The sequence below is a fragment of the Cydia pomonella genome, chromosome 2 (genome assembly GCF_033807575.1).
Source record: "Cydia pomonella isolate Wapato2018A chromosome 2, ilCydPomo1, whole genome shotgun sequence".
In the NCBI taxonomy this organism is placed as follows: domain Eukaryota; kingdom Metazoa; phylum Arthropoda; class Insecta; order Lepidoptera; family Tortricidae; genus Cydia; species Cydia pomonella.
This window is the reverse complement of record NC_084704.1, coordinates 24,085,189-24,105,905: the sequence shown is the minus strand read 5'-3', so window position 1 is coordinate 24,105,905 and position 20,717 is coordinate 24,085,189. Positions and strand designations below refer to the sequence as shown.

Here is a 20,717-nt window from a genome sequence, read left to right as displayed (position 1 = left end):
GCCCTTTATCAATAAAACATAAAAAAAAAAAAAAAACTGTGAGTACCTGTAATTGGCTTTGTATTGTTACCTAAATCTGCATAATGTTTTTGTAGCTGCTGGTACTCCTTAAAATAAGTAAATAATGCACTGAAAGAAAAAACAATTAAGCTGTTAAAACAAATAATTTATTCGATCTTATGTGCCAGAACAATAGGTACGTGTAGAACTAAGTATATAATGTGAATAATTTTGTAAAAAAAACATTAATTTCATCTTATACATATTTAAATTAGTGCTATGCGACCACGTTCCAAGGCTTGCCGTTCCTCGTTATTGTAGGTGTTACCTGTAAACAAATTATTTAAAAAGCACAAGTGTAAAATTTGCGTGTAATTAATTTATAATGGACGAGGACTTTGAGGACGATTACATTTTAAATGAATAATTATTGAATAGGTTGACGAGTTAAGGTTATTTACGTGGCTTCATACCTTCTTAATTTCCTGAATTAAAACATTTTTAAACTGCAGTCGAAAGAGTTGGCCGGGCCAATATGTTTACAGATGGCGCTAGTATAGGTAATAATAACATTTATAATAGTAGCATGGCTCGTTTAGCTGTGACAACAATGATAGCATTTATTCAGTAGTCACTTCATCGTCGCCCCAAAGAAAGAAAGGGACTAAGATCTCTCTCGATCTACTTTTCTAGACACGTTTTTTGGAGGCAAGAGTGCAGTCTACTTCGATGTATCTTTGCTCTGATCATTGGCTACGTAGTTTACGTAGTATATAAGTATATAACAGATGACGCTGTATTTTTCATGGGCTTAACTTTACTTTGAAATTATTGCGGTTGCCTCTTAAGCCAAAGCCGTTGTTACTCTGTTTTAACTTAAAACAGAGGAAACCTATGCTGGCGCCATTTATAAAAACCTTTGACAGTAGCCAGCCCCATTTAGTCTATCTAACTTTGGATGTGAATGTAGTAAGTAGTAGTCCTAGTCAATTTTAAAACGCTGGTATCCGTCCCATCCATCCAGTTTGAAAACACCCTCTAGTCCTTTTGACATCCACAAACATGCGACTAGTAACCCACCTGTTGTGTTATTTCGTCTTCACAAGCCATTCTTATTCGCGCGCAAGTCGCCGGTGTCTCCAGCACAAACTCGGGAGACACGCCGGCGTCCTCTCGGGCTGACCGGATAGCCTCCTTGATTGCGAAGAATACTGATGCGGCTAGGAATAGTGGAGGTTCGCCCACAGCCTGTAAAATTCAATGATCATCATCCAGTACTGCTATTTAAATATATCTTGTGATGCGGCACTGTGGGATGAAATTCGGCTCGACATAGAAACCAAAGTTGTTTTTTTATTGAAATAGGTTTTGTCCAGCATGTTATAGTAACATTTGAATTTGAGACAATTTGGCATTTAAAGGAGTAGGTAATTATGTTTTATTCTCGCAAAAAATGTATGGAGCAGGAATAAAACACAATTTCTTTCAAAAACCGCAAAACAAACCGTAATATTGTTAGAAATGGTGTATATTGCAACACCAATTTTTACTCCATGCTAACACTCTACAAGCCTATACGGTTGGTATTTCGATTCCACTCTCGTTCGATATACTAGGGATGGCTCTCCATTAAGTCGCTCCCAATTTTATACTAAACAATGTTACAATTTTATTTATTTATTTATTTAGGCTATTTGACATAAACAAAAAGTGATCTAATTTTGAATAATTAAATCTACAATTTTATTGAGCAAGAATATTATTTTATTTCTGACTTCATAAATCACCAAGATCCTTCCTTCTACGCCGAGCCCTGCGCCTCTATCCTACACATCAAATATCCTCGCAGATGGTTATGCTACGAATTATTTGTGATTTTTTGGCATAAGTACTACATATTTCGGTCACGGGTGGACAAGGAATTGTCATTTTAAAGTTTTTTTTTATTGAAATGAGTATTGACCACCATTTTTATGCTAAACTATGAATTTCAAACACTTTGGCAGGAAAAAAAGTCGAGTTATGTTTTAATTTTCAAACAATATATGGAGCAGAAACAAAAGCTCAATATAATAAAAAAATACCCCATGCAAAAAAATACCGTAATATCCTTGCAGATGGTTATACCGCAAAATATTTTTGCTTTTTTGGCATACTTCATATTTCTATAACCGGTGCGGTTTTTTAAATTCATTTAATGTTTCTATGGAACAGACACAAAAATCAAAGTTGTAAATTAAGATCTTTTTATTGAAATGGGCTTATACGAGCATTGTTAATATGCCAACCTATCTACCTATGAATTTTAGGGGATTTAACATGAAAATTATGAAGCAATGATTTTTTTAAATCTAGATATCTCGAGAACCGCAAACGTAATCGTAATATCCTCACAACGAAATAATTTATACTAAATCGTTTGAAATTCAGACGTTAGCATAACAATGCTCGTACAAAACCGTTTTTGTGTCTTTCTTTTAGAAACATTAAACGATTAGAAAAAACCGCACCCGTTATAGAAATATGAAGTATGCCAAAAAGACACAAATAATTCGTGGTATAACCATCTGCGAGGATAATACGGTATTTTTTGCGTCTCTTGAATAATACAGTATGTATCTGAACGTAAAACAATACATACATTTTGTTGGTCTGATGTTGAAATCTCCTATGGGAGAGTCAATTTTATTTTCGAGATTTCTGGGTTGGTCCCATAATAAAAGTTGCTCAGTATGACCTAATCGTTAACGGATTTGAGTAATTGATTTATTACATTCAGATACATACTGTATTGATTTTTTGTTCCTGCTATGTATTCCAAAAAATCACAAATAATTCGTAGTATATTATTAATTAATAAAGGTATTAATCGCGTATTAAGCTTTCAATTTACCTCCGACGTTTCGAAGACGGCGTTGTCCCCGTGGTCTCGGACAAGACTGGCTAAAGTTGACATTAACATCTTCTAGCCGCGCGAGTTTTTCGACCTATCCGCACTTGGTCGACAGAGTAACATCCCTACTAAAGTTTAAATCAGTGAATTCGTAGTATAACCATCTGCGAGGATATTACGGTTTGTTTTGCGGATTTTGAACTCAAATTCAAAAGTTACTATAACAATGCTAAACAAAACCTATTTCAATAAAAAAAAAGAAAATAACAACTTTGGTTTCTATGTCAATGAGAGCCGAATTTCGGCCCAAAGTGTGCTGGTGCATTTTAACCCGTTATATCTTGTTTTATTGTGCATTTAAAACAGCAGCTGAAATTATGCGACGTCCGAATCGAATGTACGAATACGTCTCTAAGTACTTGACCAGAGTAACGTCATGAATAATAATCATAATCTACATCACAATAAAAATGTTCCTCTGTTCATGCCCCTTTGCTAATCCGGCAAAACATTGCTGTGATGGTAGGTAAAACTTGTGAATAGATTTGCCTTTTAATAATTAAACTTCTGCGTCAAATCAGGGACAGATGTTTAAAATCACGCATTTAAAAATAGCGTTGTTTAAGTACATATTCGACACGTCATAATTTTGTTTGCTCTTCTGTTGATATTTTACTCACCTTTGAAGAATAGACTGCACGGGGATTAGGTGCTCCTTTTAACAGTGAAACATTGAATGTTTTCGGTATATCAGAAAACCCAGGTATTTTATAAGCACCCGGACCACGAGAAAGTAATTCACCAGTAGGTGAAAACACCATTTCCTCTATCGTATAGTATCCATAACCTTGTGTGAATGCCCCCTCAATTTGACCTATGTCAATTGCAGGGTTTAAACTTTCACCTAAATCCATAACAATATCGGTTCTGAGCACTGTGTGATCACCAGTCAAGCAATCGACCAGAACTTCTGAACATGCTACTCCATAAGTGAAGTATTCAAAAAGATTTCCACTATTTGTTTCAGGGTTGTATTCGATTTTTGGTACTACGTAAAACCCTGTAGCTGACAAATGGACTCTGTCAAAATAGGCCGACATGACCCAGTCCTCCCATGTACCAGTAGGATTCTTGGTTTTATATGGCTCCAACCTTTTCGTAAGTGTAGTACACGCATCGACAACTGCCATTCCATATATATCAGAACTCATGCTCGCCGCTGTCGGTGAACTGTTAGGAATAGTGTTCGTGGCCATTTCGCTAATGTGAATTTTGCTGATATCGACTTCTAGAACTCTAGATGCAACTTGAATCATTTTTGTAAATAAACCTTGTCCCATTTCGATACCTCCGATAGATATAAGAATCGATCCATCTGTATATATTAAAACTAATGCACCTCCTTGCATAAGGAGGTCTCCTTGAAATGATATTCCGTATTTTGTGGGCAATATTGAAATCCCCATCTTCTTCCATCTGTTACACCTGTAAATAAATGATGGAGCATTAAAGGAAAGAACATTGCAGGGATGAATTGTAATTTATATAAATAAACAATATTTGATACACACTTATTAAATTCTTCAATACTTTTCTTTCTTTTCCAATAGTTTGAAATTTCAATGCATTCTTTCCAACATCTGGAAATAGTGCAATATGTAAGGCACTGGTTAAAGTGTGTTAGATGACCTTCTCTGTAAAGATTTAGATCGGCAATTTCTTCATAGTCCTTGCCGAGGGCTGATGCTACGTCTCTTATCAATGTCTCCATAGCAAACATCGCTTGTGGACCCCCAAATCCCCTAAAAGCTGTATTTGAGGGCATATTGGTTTTGCAAAGGTATCCTTCAATGTCTATGTTTGGTATAAAGTAACAATTATCTAAGTGCATGACTATTCTCTCCATCATCTGTAAATATAAAAAAGAAGTTGTTTCTTTTCGATTCTTATCGGACTTTGTTTAAGAGGATAATAAGCAACCGTTTATCCATACAAAGGTAGTTCCCATTTTCCTCTCTAGATTATTACATTACTATTATTATTATGTTTTTTTGTTACACAATTTCATGTATTTCATGTATACTATGCCTGTTTACCATCTAATTAATGCCTATAATATAAGCTTACTGTGGGACTAGATTTATTACAGTTAAATTTTAAAATTAAGAAATAATAAAATAACTTACAGAACAGGATATGTCCATCGAATTTCCTGCGTTTGCATAAATTTCAAATTTAGCAGCTGTAATTCTTCCATCAGTATCAAACGCTGCCTGATATTTGATCAAACATGGGTGTCTGTAGCCTGTAGCTTGCATATCTTCATCTCTATCCAAAACAGCTCTAACTGGTTTCTTCAATTTATAACTGGCTATTGCTACAGGAATAGCCAGTATAGTTGCTCGAGTTTCCTTGCCACCAAAGCCACCTCCTAACCTTTTTACTTTCGAAACAACTTTATTATTGGGTATACCAAGAGCTTGTGACGCAAGGTGCTAGAAAATAAATTTAACTTTATTAGACTTTACCAATTGAAAATATGTGTTTCAATAACTAACTGTTAACTAGGTACTTACTCCGATTTCAGCAGGATTTTGAGTAGAAGAAATAATTTCTAACTCATCTTCTCTCCTAATGGCAAATGCAGACATCGTCTCTAAATAGAAGTGTTCTTGTGCACCACTTCTTACATAGCCTCTAATTATTCTGCTAGGCATTGTGTTTTTAAAAACCTCAACAACATCTCCATTTTTGAGTACCCGTGGACTTGAAAAGTATGACTTATGTCTAATCGCATCTTCAATAGTAACAATGACTGGATTAAGAGCATTGTAAGTAACGCTGACTAAATCTTTTCCCTTCCTTGCCGCACTTTCGGATTTTGCAATTACAGCGCCAACAACACAAGCCCGACTTGTCACCAATTTGGAAGCAAATATCTCTTCGTCTTTAAATATTGGACCTAATTTGTTACGTTTGTCTTCTAAATCTAATGCTGACAAAAAAGCCACTACCCCAGGGACTGACAATGCTTTACTTGCATCTATCGATACAATTTCCGCGTGAGCTTTAGTACTAAAAACTAACGTCAGAAAAAGTTCATCTTCAAAATATGGAATATCATCACAATACAAAGCTTCACCGCAGGCTTGCTTGAAGGCAGACATATGTGGCACAGGTTTACCTACACTATCCGATATCTTTCTGTTCTTGTCAGTTATTTCATAATACTGCGAACTGTTCCATGATAATGTCGATTCTTCAGTGGCAGCACTTAAATACTGTGGAGGTATAGTGGTACCATTGTATTTTTGTATTTTACTAAATACGTCGACATAAAATCTAAAAAATAAACTTAAACAAAGTGATTTTCTGTATTCTGCCAGTCCACCAGGCACAGAAATGTCTAACTCAAACTCTTGTAACAGATTTTCGTAAACAACATTTATCATATTTTGATTCCAACTTAAGTTTTGCATTGCTTTAGATGTTTTAGTTGCACATTTAGTAGTGGGTCCCATTCCACCGTAACATAGTGTGGCTTTTTCCACTACATTATTGTTTTCTTTCAATGTTATATTAAAAGCCGCTGTGACTATAGATATATCATCTTCCTTTCTTTTAGCTTGTTTATATGCCTTGAAGAATTGGGATTCTTTTGTGAATGGAATTTCAATGGACATAAGTATTTCATGTTCTTCTATTACAGTCTTCCGATATCCTTTGAAAAAAGATTCGTCCATTACCACTTGTCTGTGTCCTTTATCCATACTGTACACGTTCAAAACAGCATTTGATGCCATCAATATAGGGTTTAAATCCGATATGGGACTCGCAGTTATGATATTCCCTGCAAGTGATGCAACATTACGCACTTGATTGCCAGCGAACCAATGAAGCATGTCTGTAATGGCTTCGAAAATATTACATCTCCTAGGATTTTTTGTAACGACGTCCTGAAGGAACTTTGCTATTTCCGTCAACGTAGCAGAGGAACCGATTTTAACACCTTTATTCGTCACAGAACAAAAGTTCATTTCTGTTATCAGAGATGGAGAAAGTAAAATTGGGTAAATAATTTTCTTAAATTTTATTTCTACTCCTATCTCCGTGTTCCCTCCTACGATTTTGCTATGGGGATAATATTTCTTTATAGACAAAATCTCATGTAAATGTTGTGGCCGGAGCCATATTACACTTTCACCTTTAAAACATAGATATTCTTTTTGGTACGTCGTATTAATTTTCAGCTCTGGCGGAAATATGGGCTCTTGTGTAGGATCATAAGGCTGAAAAGATGATTTGTCGTATAGCATTGGTTTATCTTCATTCGTTTTCTTATTTTTACAGCAGTCTTCTCCCATCAAACAGCCATTACCTTTATCACCATTCGCGTACTGTGTTTCCCAGGCTTCGATGAAAGTTTTTAATCCTTCAATTATTGGTCTGTACCCGGTGCATCTGCAGAGGTTACCCTGAAATGCAGTTTCGATATCTTTTTCTTGTATTTTGGTTTTGTTTCTTAGTAAAGCGTACATGGACATGACTATGCCGGGGGTGCAGAATCCGCACTGTGATCCGTGAGATTTGGCTATCCTTTCCTGTACGGCGTGAAGCTTTTCTTGGCTGGAACCAATTCCTTCAACCGTAGTAACAGCTAAACCATGCATTGCGCACACGGGTGTCAAGCATGCGTTTACAGCAATATGTCTGTTGAATTTTGTTAAGAAACAATTGTTTTACAAATCAAACAATTATCAATTATGGTTACGTACTCGTACATTATGCATTTGATCCACCCTTGAAACTAACGAAAATAAAAAACACGGTGTTTATACCTGCGCATTTATTTGTGTGTATATCACAAATATTTCGGTACACGGGGTGCGGTGGGCTGAAAATCGGCCTCCATAGAAATATAAACTTAAGTCTTCCATTTGGATTTTTTTCTTGGAATAGCTCTTGTTGGGTATTATTATGTCCCAAAATGAATCTTAGTTAATTTAGTTGAGAATTTATTAATTATATTTTTTTTTTTCAAAAATATTCTATGTAGCATAAACATATTTCAATATTTAAAAAAATGTTAAAATCATCGTTTATTTAAGTGTATGCATGCATGTAAACACTTTGTTGTACATAAGACAGGTTAAGATATAAATAAACAGAATGTTTGCAATATACAAAGGTGAACTTATAAGAACTTAAGAGCACCCTGTAGTAAGAATCTGATTATGTCAAAAAATACTGACTGTCAGCATGGCGGGTGTACTGTTTTTTGGTGATAAGTTTAAGTACCGTGAGGTACAATTTTTTTTAAAGGAGGTACTAAATAGTACAAATTAGGTACAAAAATATGGTATGGTTTTCATTTAATTTTATTTAGGTACACCCGCCATTCTGACTCTCACAAAAAATCAGAAATAATTACCCAGTACAGTCACGTCTGAAAATATCGATGCGAAAAATATGTCAAAAATATACACTACCTTAATATATGGGCAATAGAGTCGTGTATACATATTTTTGGCACTTTTTTCGTATCGATATTTTCAGACGTGAGCGTACCAAAAGCAACTGCTAGAATATTACGGTTAAGTTATTATTTTCGAACCAAATCTTTTTTTTATAATATAAATTATACTTCATACAATATTTTGGAAAAAATACAATAATAATAATAAGAATATTTTGGGACTCAAACTCAACCCAACAAAAAAATTTAGGCTATGGAGACCGATTTTCAGCCCACTTGTGGCGGGAAGAAGTTGATAACTCAAGATATAAATTTGAAGTTAAAATAGATTACATTATTATTATTATTATTTAACTTAATATGTACATGTACACTGTTTGCTTAATGTGTGTGTAACTGGTTTTGTATGTGGTGCAGTAAATAATATTTATTTACTTAATTACTTAAGGTTAAAATTTCTTCAAGTTTATATCTCGAGTTACTTCTTCGCAATCTTCCCGCCATGTACGGATTAGTTCCTGAGTTATGGATATTTTCTATGTACATATATAAGTAAATAAATTCCCAGGATTCAAACCCGGAGCCTCCTATTTCGTAGGCAGGGTCACCACCGAACCGACTGGGGTAGGTGATTACATTACAACACAATACAATACTAATATTATTTACATACCCCCTTATTCATAAACGTGTACTAAAATTACGATGCCGCTGACCATCGTTTGTCCCTTTCCATCATACTAATACGTCGGAAAGGGACAAACGATGATCAGCGGCATCGTAAATTTAGTACACGTTTATGAATAAGGGAGGATATAAATTATACAACAGGCGGCCTATTCGCTTAAGAGTGATCTATTCTAGACAACCTTATTATGTTTTTACTATTTTAAATTTTTCAGAGTTCAAAAAGGATACTTGATTTTGTCATCCCGTGCATTGTACTGGGAGACCATAACAGTGCAGGCGCCGCAGCCGCCCTCCCCGCAGCCGTACTTTGTGCCCGTGAGCCGGAGCTTCCGCCGCAGATACCATAGAAGCGTCCATTCCGGATCCGGAGCGGGCTCCGTTACCTGACGACAAGACGATACATTTATAACGATGCCAAAAACTATTTTGCATTACTCATGCTCTGAAAGTGGGTCATTGTTGTTCTAATGAAGTGTGCAGGAAGTGATACGTTTACGCTCTGGAGCAATTTTCTTTCGAAGTACCTACTTTTTTTACGATAAGCAGTTGAAATTTAGCTTTAAATGGATTAATTGTATAATTTTCATTCTGACATTTATCCCTCACTCCATTAATAACGACACCAAATTTGTTACTTAATTGAAAGGTCCCTCAAGAAATAGAGGATTATACTTAGTCATGTTTTTGTTAAATACACAATACATGTATTTTACTTTCCTAGTATTCGAGATTAAAATAGACTCGAGTGAAAGGCACCATTTCAGTCTCAGCCTATTATCGCTCTCACTGCGTTCGAGTGCCAAACTACTTCGACAGGAATGAATGCCTTTCATCCCTTTGGGTTACAACTTATTATTTTTTCTGTTTTCAGTGATTAAACAGTTTTTGCGAACTATTTCAATTGACACCCTGTTCACTAACGATCGATTGTCCGAAATTTGACACTAGTGTTTAAATTGTCGTAATTCCAAGTCCACAATGAATGGATATTCCATGGGATACTTGCAACTTTTTACGAAAGTGGTTTGATTGAGTGCCTCTACATGCAGGAAATACCTCTACGGGTGTTACAAAAATAGTGGCGATCCGTTTAAGGGTATATTCGGTATCGTGTTCTGACTAGAAAAATAGGGAATATTACGCGAAACTTTGCGTAGGGGGCGCCTCTACCACAATCCATCACAATCTGTGGTTCTACCGCACAGACGTATTAAGCCCCCTCCAAACTATGCGCGTGAATCGCGGCGCGTCTTCGCGGAGCGAACATACAGCGAGATTGACGTAGACTCCACACTCGCACAACTTCACGGCGATTTCGCAGTTTGGTTCGCGGCAAGATGGCGCCGAAGCGTCAGCTGATCGGATTTAGTTTGCGGCAAGGCACTGATTCAACCTGGGAACTGTCAAATTGATTTTTGGTTGATCAAGTTCACACCCAATAACCAAGTAGCCGCCATAGAAGGTTATGACAGTTTACAGATTAACCGACTCGTGAGCGAATCGCAGCGCGAAGCGATCGCGAGATTCGCGAGTGTGGAGTCTTGCAAGTTCGCGCTTTGCGTCTCCTTTGACGCGGGCCAAATACCGACAAAAAACGGGGAATAAGGCGCGAAGGCGTGAACAATCTGCGAAATCAACGCGAGGGCCCTCCACACTCGCGTTTGCGGCTTCGCGCCTCGATTCGCGCACGAGTGTGGAGGGCTCTTTACAGTGGTCTACCACGAAACAAGAAAATCGAAAGTTCGTTATCTAACCTCACTATCACTCTTGCATATTCGAGCTATAAAGAGGCAAATAAGTAACTAAATTTCGATTTTCGCGTTTCCCGGTAGGCCCTTTGTGAACAAACCGCCTTGATGCATCAATGTCACATTTTATTAAGTTGACTGTACCTTGTTCCAAGCCTTCAAATTGAGATGGCGACATTCGTTTCATACTGGCAACACCACAGTTCCAACGACGTCAGGCGCAATACCGGCTTTTATAACGGGTTTTTACGAATCCAGCTGGCAGGCTGCGCGCCAATGCTCAGACCATTGGCGATTTGTTTCTGGCAGAGGAAACACCTATAATTAAGTTTAGAAAAAATTCGTAGTAATTTTCTAAATTATTTCAGTTCCATTATGGATAATTCAAATCCTAATAATGTTCAACATGTTCCGGATGTATCGGCTTTAACTGAGCACGAGCGCATGACCAGGTTAGAGGATGTAGTGTCCAAATTAGCCCACGAGGTAAGGTCTTTACGTGACAATTTTTCTAGTCGCCCGCGGGAATACTCCAGTGATTCGGACGTGTTATCAATTGTCTCGCCTGAAGATATGGAGACTCCAGAGGCTCCTCCGGTGCCTGTCCCGGGGCCTGCAAGGGATATTAGTTTCAAGCTTGAGACTACCCTCAAGTCGTCGGGCGCGATAACCTCAAAGGAGCATGCTGAGATTTTGGACAAGTTGCAGCATTTCAATTCAAACAACTGGTCGCAGGTAAGATACATAGATGCTCAGAATACGTATGTGTCATCTCCTGGCTTTACTGATTTGGAGAGTAATGACATGATAAAGTCTTTTGATCGTAACCGTGCCCTCGCCGTTACAGAAAAGACTCTAGCAGCTGTGTCTCATGCTCTCATCATACAAAATGAGAAATTGAAAGCTGTATCCTGGGCCCTCTGCTGCTCCCGCCCAGGCTTCGCAGGACAGAAAGCGAAAAGCCGGGCCATTTCGATCCAATCAGCGAAGCGACAAATATTACAGGAACAAGCAAGGTAAGCGATCTCGCAGGCGCTACGACTGACTATCTCAGCTTCCGGGCGGGTCAACTGGAGCTTTTTATAAACCAATGGAAAGCCATGGGGGCTCCAGGCTACATAATCAAAATTCTGTCTGGGTACCGGATACCCTTTGTCAAAAAACCGCCTCTAGTTCACCCCTCCAGACTTTCGTCAAAGTTATCCACGAAGGAAAGTCCGGAAATGATCGTTCAAATGAAAGGCTTGATAGAACAGGGTGTGCTAGAGCCGGCTCCGTTGACCCCAAGTTTTGTATCAAACATGTTTCTGGTTCCGAAAAAAGGTGGAAGCGTACGCCCAGTCTTCAATCTAAGGCAACTAAACAAGTACGTATATGTGACCAAATTTCACCTAATCAATATGTACAAGGTCCCAGACTTTCTCCAACCACGAGATTGGCTAGTAAAGCTCGATCTCCACAACGCATACTTTCATATTCCGGTCAAGGCCTCACAACGAAGATTCCTAAGGGTAATGTTTCAGCACCAGCTTTGGCAGGTGACCTCCTTACCGTTTGGCCTCGCATCATCTCCGAGGACATTTGCTCTAGTCACCAATTGGATTGCGGAAGTGCTGAGATCTCGCGGTATCAGGGTCATCGTATATTTGGACGACTTTCTTCTTGCATGCCAGAGCCGATCATTGCTTCAGAATCAAGTAAGACTCGCCCTACAGATCTTCGAGGGTCTAGGCTGGACTGTAAATTACGGAAAGTCCGTGTTGTTTCCCTTGGATCAACCTGAAGTGCCTCCCAGAAGCAAAGATTCAAAATGTTGTGCAAAAATGCCGAACGATGGTAAATCGCAGGTGCGCTTCATTAAAGCAGATCCAATCTTTACTGGGTCTACTGAACTTCGCCAGCTTCGTTATTCCGAGGGGTCGTCTCAACAGCAGGCTGTTGATGACGTTTTGCAACCAGCTGCTACACATGTCCCCAAGAACGAAGGTAAAGCTCCCAGTAACCCTATACACCGAGCTCGATTGGTGGATCAACCACGTAGCTGCCACATCTCCTCTTCACCCTCCAGCGACCCAATACTTTTTGACTACGGATGCGTCAGGCCAGGGCTGGGGCGCTCAACTCAACAACAAGCAGTTAGCTGGCCAATGGTCGCAGTGGGAGGCTCGTCAACATTCAAATCTCCTAGAAATGATGGCAGTACAGAAGGTAATAACATCGCAAAGCCGCCTACTGACGCAATCGTCTCTTATGATTATGTCGGACAATCGAACGGTGGTGTCATATTTGCGCAACGAAGGCGGTACGAGGTCACAGCAGATGATGGAGATGACTTATCGGCTACTGGAAGCGTTGGACCGCTATCACATTCATATGACAATCGAGTTCATTCCCGGCAGATACAACACGGAAGCAGACAGACTCTCAAGGTTTCGCGGTCAGTCGGAGTGGCACCTGCTGTCACCAGCGACGCACCAGATATTCCAGGTTTGGGGTACTCCGCAAATAGACCTCTTCGCATCGAGGAGAGCTCATGTAGTACCGACATATGCGACTCTAGACCAGACGGATCCAGATGCGTCCTTCGTCGATGCGTTCAGTCGCAAATGGGAATATCAACTGGCGTGGATATTTCCTCCCCCGTGTCTAATCCCAAGAGTTCTCGGTCACCTGAACGACGCAGAGGGTATGTACCCATTGATCGTACCGAATTGGGAGAAGGTGTTTTGGCGCAGCGACCTGAAGAGGCGATCCCTGGCCCCTCCAATGGAAATTCGGGACCTGAAGAACCGGTTAGTAGACACACAGACTCTGAGACCTCCAATCGATGTCAAGCAGATAGCTTTAGAAGTCTGGCTGATACAGGGTGGGCCGCATTGCTAGGTACGTGGAATGATAAGCAAAAGGATTTACTTGCAAGCGGTTGGCGAAAATCATCATTAGCTTCTTACAAACCAGCGTGGTTAAGGTGGTGCAGATGGTGTACTGCCAATAATGTTGCCAGAGACAATCCAGAACCGCAAGATTTGGCAAGATTTCTTACAGATTTGCACCTAGTAGAAAAGCTATCGCATAGTACAATTTGCTTACACAAATCGGTTGTTTCAACTTTTTGCCCAGTACGTTCAGGCCCACCGCTAAGCTCGCATATAGTTGTCCGCCAGGCTTTGAAAGCTATAGCTTTGAGTAGACCAATGCCTCGTAAGAAAAGTATATGGGATGTTAGAGATTTATGTACTTATTTGGAGAATAACGAACCTTTACAAACCAGTTTATTTGAGGTGTCTAAAAGATGTGCGATTTTGTTATTGCTTTGTTCAGGGCGACGCGTACATGACCTGACGTTATTGAACATAAATGATTCCAGTTGTAAGATTGATTCTGACTGTATTATATTTTGGCCCGAGTTCGGTTCTAAGACAGACAGTGCATCGCGCAGGCAATCTGGTTGGAAACTATTACCATGTGATTACAATAAAAATATAGATCCTGTTTATTGGATAAAATTATTAATTTCCTTGTCTCAGAACCGAAGAGAGAATATAAATAATCTATTTATTTCTATATGTGGCCCTGTGAAGCCAGCTTCACGAACCATCATTGGTGGATGGATAAAGGCAGTCCTTAAAGACGCTAATATAAACAGTAGTGCGGGCAGTGTCCGTTCCGCAGTTGCTTCGTCAGGCTGGCTTGATAATCATAATATTGATGATATCTTGGAAAGAGGTAATTGGCAAAGTGCTAATACTTTTCATAAGTTTTATAGAAAAGCAATTAGTACTCGTAATTCACATTCTAATCCTTTAGATATATGTTTTAATACGATATAATTCACATATTCTGATCGATATTAATATAAGGTCATATATGTTTACCAATCAGGTGTAAGAGTTAATTTTTATGTTAATGCATTACAGATTTTCTTATAATTCTATCTAGTATTATATTCACATTGGCGATCTATTTCATTTTGAAAATCCTCACTCATCCAGCAGTCGATAACAAACACTTCTCAATTTGAAGGCTTGGAACAAGGTACAGTCAACTTAATAGACAAATTTTACCTGAAAATAAAATTTATATTAAGTTACTTACCTTGTTCCAAGCCTGATTTTATTGCTGCCTGCTGGCAATTTGTAAGTTTTTATTTTATTTTATACTTACACGATTAATTTCATTCACATACACATTTTATCATAATCATAATACTTATTTTTCAGCAAAAGTAAGTATTATTTAAGCTTTTATTTCAGCAGTAGGGTTTAGTTTTAAGCTTGTCTTTTCAGCTATGTCAATGAAATACCATGCTATCTCTGTAAACAAAACAAGTACCTACAGCTGCGCTGAATACTGTGTTTGTTTACATAATAAAACGTCGCCACCTGTCTACCTACAGTGGCCATTTTGCCACCTGTCTATCTACAGTGGCCCTACCGTCCATCGTCATATTAGACGGTAGGTCAAGATAATCAAATTGAGAGTCCAATGGTCTGAGCATTGGCGCGCAGCCTGCCAGCTGGATTCGTAAAAACCCGTTATAAAAGCCGGTATTGCGCCTGACGTCGTTGGAACTGTGGTGTTGCCAGTATGAAACGAATGTCGCCATCTCAATTTGAAGGCTTGGAACAAGGTAAGTAACTTAATATAAATTTTATTTTCAGGTAAAATTTGTCTATTATCTGTGAAAACTTGTCAAAAAACAGTTTAAGGCATATATAGTATATATAAATTACTCTATCATTTGCGATAGGTGCTAGTGCTGCACTCTGGCGGCAGAACATTACAGTAATATTCCCTCCCTATTAAAAAAATATATTTGACGCGAAATACTTTTTTCCCACGGGGCATCCAAGGCAACCTACCCTCCATACAAAGGCCACAAAATTTTCCCATCTAAAATGTTTTTCTTCTACTTTTTCCTATAAACACGGTACCGTATATGCCCTTAAACAGATCCCCACTATTTTTGTTACACCTGTATCCCACCAAAAACATAAATGTAAAAAAGGAGAGCCAAGTTCAATACAAAAATTATGCTTGGCTGTCGGCTTCGCCGCAAAAAGAATGGAGATCTAAATGGGTGCCAAGTTCTATGCAAAATCCAAATATGTATTTATAGGAAAAAAATAACATTATGAACAAGTGATAAACTCTATTTCTTTGCTTTATTGGATACCTATAACAATTGCTGTTATTTAAAAAAAATTAGAGATCTTAAAGTAGGTTACATTTGACTTGGCCAGTTTTCATTACATCAGTCATTTTATAAAGTTATTCAACATACTTATATATTAATTCTGATAAAAACTGGCCAAGTTTGCCAACTTTTTTTTTGCAAGTAGTGGCACGCGTGGTTTTAGTTAACAATAGACAAAAGATTAGCCGCTTCGGGCCAGCTTCAAATCGAACGACTATACCTAGTACAATTTCGCCTCCAAACCAATAAATAAATATCTAAATATCGTATGATAGGCCTCTAAATAAAAACCAAAATAACACTGCACTTGCTTTATTTAAATAGCAAAAACTAATTTCAAAGAATATTTTAACTTCTATGCACAATTGCACACACGCTCGCTCGAGTCGCTCACCATTCAAATCGTTCTACCCGTCCCTCTCGCACCTCTTGTCATATTTTTTCTCTCCCTTACGTTCCATTCCTACATTAATCAGGAGCGCATTTTTTTTAACTAAATTAAATTCAACCAGAACCTATCCATCATAAATAAATAATACTATATAATTTTTTTTAGTTGTCATAAGAAATGAAATGTTACTGAGATCGCTGAGACAGGTTCTTAAAGTGGCAACTACCCCCATTCAGAGCGTAATTTATTATTATCAATTTGTTATGGATATGGTCTGCAAGCTGTCAACAGTTACAAATCTGATTAGGCGAGGCAGCGCGCGCCGCCTCGGCCGAGGCACATCTACACTAGCCGGTTTGTGCGCGAGGAAATTGCCTTGCGCGTATGCTCGCTGTGTGGACCCGCCTAGTTACATAAATTTACATGTTTCTTGTAACGTTCTATGTTCGGTCTATGTCTGAGATTCTAACAATTGGATCTAAATTGGTGGTGGTAAATTGTTACATTGTGTCTGTTCTATCTTGTTCCAGGTATTACCACTGGGTGTCTCTCGTTACCTTTCAGTCATACTTTTCTGATATACCCTCATGTCAGCCGTGTAAAACTCGATAGAGGCTGTGCGGAATGAGAAGAATTGTGGAATGTATGGGGCCCGATACATTCCACGACTCTTCTCTTTCCGAACAGATTCTACTCGATTTTGGCAGAATTGTGCTTAATTGCGCGGTAGCCATAGACAAGAGTGAAGTAAACAAGACATCACTAAGTATCTGAATAGGCCTGAGTATCATATTACGCGTAGGGGTTAGTGTATTGTTTGCTTGTACCTATCTCTTTGTGGTCTAAGTAACTTCCGACAACGTACTATGCTAACATGACCTAGAAAGTCATATTTTTACGTCAAAAGTATTATGTACCTTTAACACTACATGTAGTTAGTTTAACCAAAAATTTTGTTTATCTAACGCTAATCACATCTGCAGCGCTCCATAAATTATTTAGGTCCTTAAGTCCTTACTAATTATATAAATTAACTTATAAATAATAAAAAATAGTAGAGGCAGATACCTAGGTAAGTTTAATTAACAATGTACATTAGTACCATAACATCAGCATAACGTATGTATATCTCCTGCAGAAACATAAACATATATATGTAGGTACCGGCTCAAACAGCTATTTGAAATATCTACACATTTTCACCTTATTGGAATGGAATAGAGTGCAAAATTGGAAACATGACCTTAAAGTCGACTGAACATTAACTAGCATAGCATAATCGTAACAATAAACAAAACTCACCTTCTTTCCATTGACGAAAAACACTAGAACAGTTTGTGCGTCCTTTGGAATCAACTTTTGTATCTCTTCCATACTGAGAACTAAATTCAAGGATCTGTAAACTGGAACATAACTGGTTACAGTTAATATCAAAGACAGAGAAAGAGAGTGTATGTAGGTATCCGGCCGTCTTGGACGACCTTCCTCGATTGACTGGCTCGATTCGACTTGAGACTTACCTTATAATAAAGAAGTCTTTCGATGACACAATACAATGTAAGCATTGATTGATAATTAATCTAGTTAGATACAAGACTACCTACCACACACATTAGTTAATGAACGTCATATACCTGTTTTAGCTATCAGTAGGTACGCTACGGGTAATATGCATATGTCTGCAATGCATCTGTTTAATTAAGTGTAGGTATCGGACAATTTGATAATTGCATGTCTTGTGTTCATAAAGTAGTGTAAGTAGATAGGTACCTTATGCCTGCTTAGATAGTTTTCTTAATGATCTTATTAAGAATCATCAGGGAATTAATATTTTCGAATAGCTACTCGTACCTACATGGAGTTGTTTTTTATTGATGGCCCTGAGGAGAAATAGATTTAAAGGATATATTACTTAATTCAACTTGCTTAGAAGCCTTTATGTCTTTATTCACAAAAGTGACATAGGTATCAGAATACCTAAAATCGATTTACCTAGTGTTGAAATACCTACCTATGCTCGAAATACCTTATTTTAAAATATACATCCATTTAAACATTGAATAGCCTAAGTTCATAATACCTAAGTTCAAATAACCTACGGACGAAACACCCAATTGACGAAATAGGTATTTCGCGCATTAGGACAATAGGTGGATATGGATATATCGATCATTGGTATGTATACTGGTATGGGTAGGTATTTCATTCATTAGGCGTTTTATTATAAGCTTAGAGTAATTGATCATGACTAAGTTAATCATTTAAGTACCTACTTATTATAAAACTTTATCGAACATAGGTAAATCGATTTCAGGGTTATCTGATCTGTAACTTTATCGAACAATTTAGGTACCTTTATCTATTACAAATTGTGGGCAAGTGTTACAGGCCTCTTTCAATTCACATTGACATCAGAATGATATCTGATCTGAATGATGTCAGGTTAAAATAGTTTCCCTATAAGTAAGTACCTAACTATATGCATAAAATAGTTCAATTATACTCGTAAAATAATAACTACATAAGTAGGTATGGAGCCCAAACCATAGAAATTTGAAACATGTGGGTGATGTGGGTATTCTTCAAATATTATTGAGTAACACTTAGAAGGGATTCTATTTAAATTCAACCTCAACGGAGGCGAAATTGGGTTATAAGTTTCTAACGATTTCTAAGCAAAATCGGCAAAATACTTTCATGACTTTCTTTGTTCCCCACTTGCCGCCACTGAAATTCGAGCACCAACCCAGGTTATGTGTCTAATTTAATTAGGTAATTAACCTACGCATTAAAATACCTGTACTATTTAAATTAGACAAGACGCAATTAAAAGCAAATTAAAGCCTGGGATCCGCCTGGAAACTAATCCCTAGAATTGGCTTAGGCACTAATTTTTACGAAAGCGACTGCCATGTGATCTTCCTAACTCAAAGGGTAAACTAGGCCTTATTAGGATTAGTCCGGTTTCCTGACGATGTTTTCCTTCACCGAAAAAGAAAAACGACTGGTAAATTACCAATATTTCGTAGGTAATCTTATACCTTTAAACGAGCAATTCTTGTATATATATATATATATTTCTGTGATCTCGGAAACGGCTCTAACGATTTCGCTGAAATTTGGTATATGGGGGTTTTTGGGGGTATACAATCTATCTACATTAGTCTTATGTTTGGGAAAACGCGTGTTTTCGAGTTTTCATGCGTTTTTCTTTCGACGCAGAATATGGTCGCTAATTTCGTGTTGCCGGCCACTGTCCGTCTGGTCCAGCGGGTTAAGACGCGGACTGCTAAACGAGTGTTACGGGTTCGAATCTCGCCCGGTGACTAACTTTTGTTTTTTTTTATGTTCAAGTTTATATATAATTTTTAAATTTTTATTGTTTTAGACATGTATAATTTAGTAAAAAAATGTAGTTAAGATTATCACCTATAGACCACCATATTACAATAAATAGTTATAACCGAGCAAAGCTCGGTCGCCCAGGTACTGTGTACATAAGTTCCGAAAAAACTCATTCGTAAGAGCCGGGGTTTGAACTTGAACCCGCGCGGGTATTGATGTTTTTCGTCAATATTTCAGAAAGTATACTTATACTTACCTACTTCTATTTAAAAACTTTAAAAATGTGGTAGTCAAATCCCTCGGCTGTCGCTTTAGTCATTAGCTAGGTATATTAAATTAAAATTATACTGTTATTGTGTGCACGATAACGATATACGATTATAAATAAATGAAAATTAGACATGTTTTCGTGGTTTTCTATCAAGACAACATTGTAAACTTTGACCTTTTAAGTTTTTGCATAGTTTGCGAGATTTTTTTCATGGCATTGATAAAACCGTGTAAAAAAAAATATATAAAACTCTTAACAACATACGCAAATCTATGTGTCAAAGCTTGCCATTTCATGTTTTACCATTATTGTGTAATATAATATAAGTATATACGATTTTTTTTTCAGCCCCAGCACTTTTATTTGTGGATTATGACGGTCAGTGATATCGAAATCAATATAATATCACAACAAGCGTGGCGCGCGCGGAAACTGATGGGCCCTTGTCTTTTAGTGGAAGGTGTACGCAAAAAAAAAACGCTAATCGATGTAGTTTAGCCATTTAGCACACGCAATAGACGGAAGGAGGAGTAGTGCCGAGTCTTTTTTTTTGTTATTTTTTTGTCAGAAATTTATCACGTGTGGTATCATATGATAGGGCTTTTTGAGGTGATTCTTAAAATATACCATCATTATGTTTAAGCCATTTTTTTTTTAATTAATTCAAAAATAATTTTCAAAACATACTAAGTTAGTAAGGGCTGCT

General features: G+C 37.7%; 1 protein-coding gene across 1 annotated transcript; it reads right to left on the bottom strand.

The window, feature by feature from the left end:
* Nucleotides 1–145: 145 nt before the first annotated feature.
* LOC133534692 (xanthine dehydrogenase-like) lies at nt 146–17,975 on the bottom strand. Its single transcript, XM_061873920.1, has 8 exons — nt 17,698–17,975; nt 9,288–9,442; nt 5,470–7,603; nt 5,080–5,388; nt 4,465–4,802; nt 3,574–4,378; nt 1,081–1,248; nt 146–328 (listed from the first exon to the last, which is right to left on the bottom strand). The coding sequence occupies exons 1-8, from the start codon at nt 17,767–17,769 to the stop codon at nt 278–280; spliced, it is 4,032 nt and encodes a 1,343-aa protein (XP_061729904.1). The 5' UTR covers nt 17,770–17,975; the 3' UTR covers nt 146–277.
* Between the last annotated feature and the right edge of the window lie 2,742 nt (nt 17,976–20,717).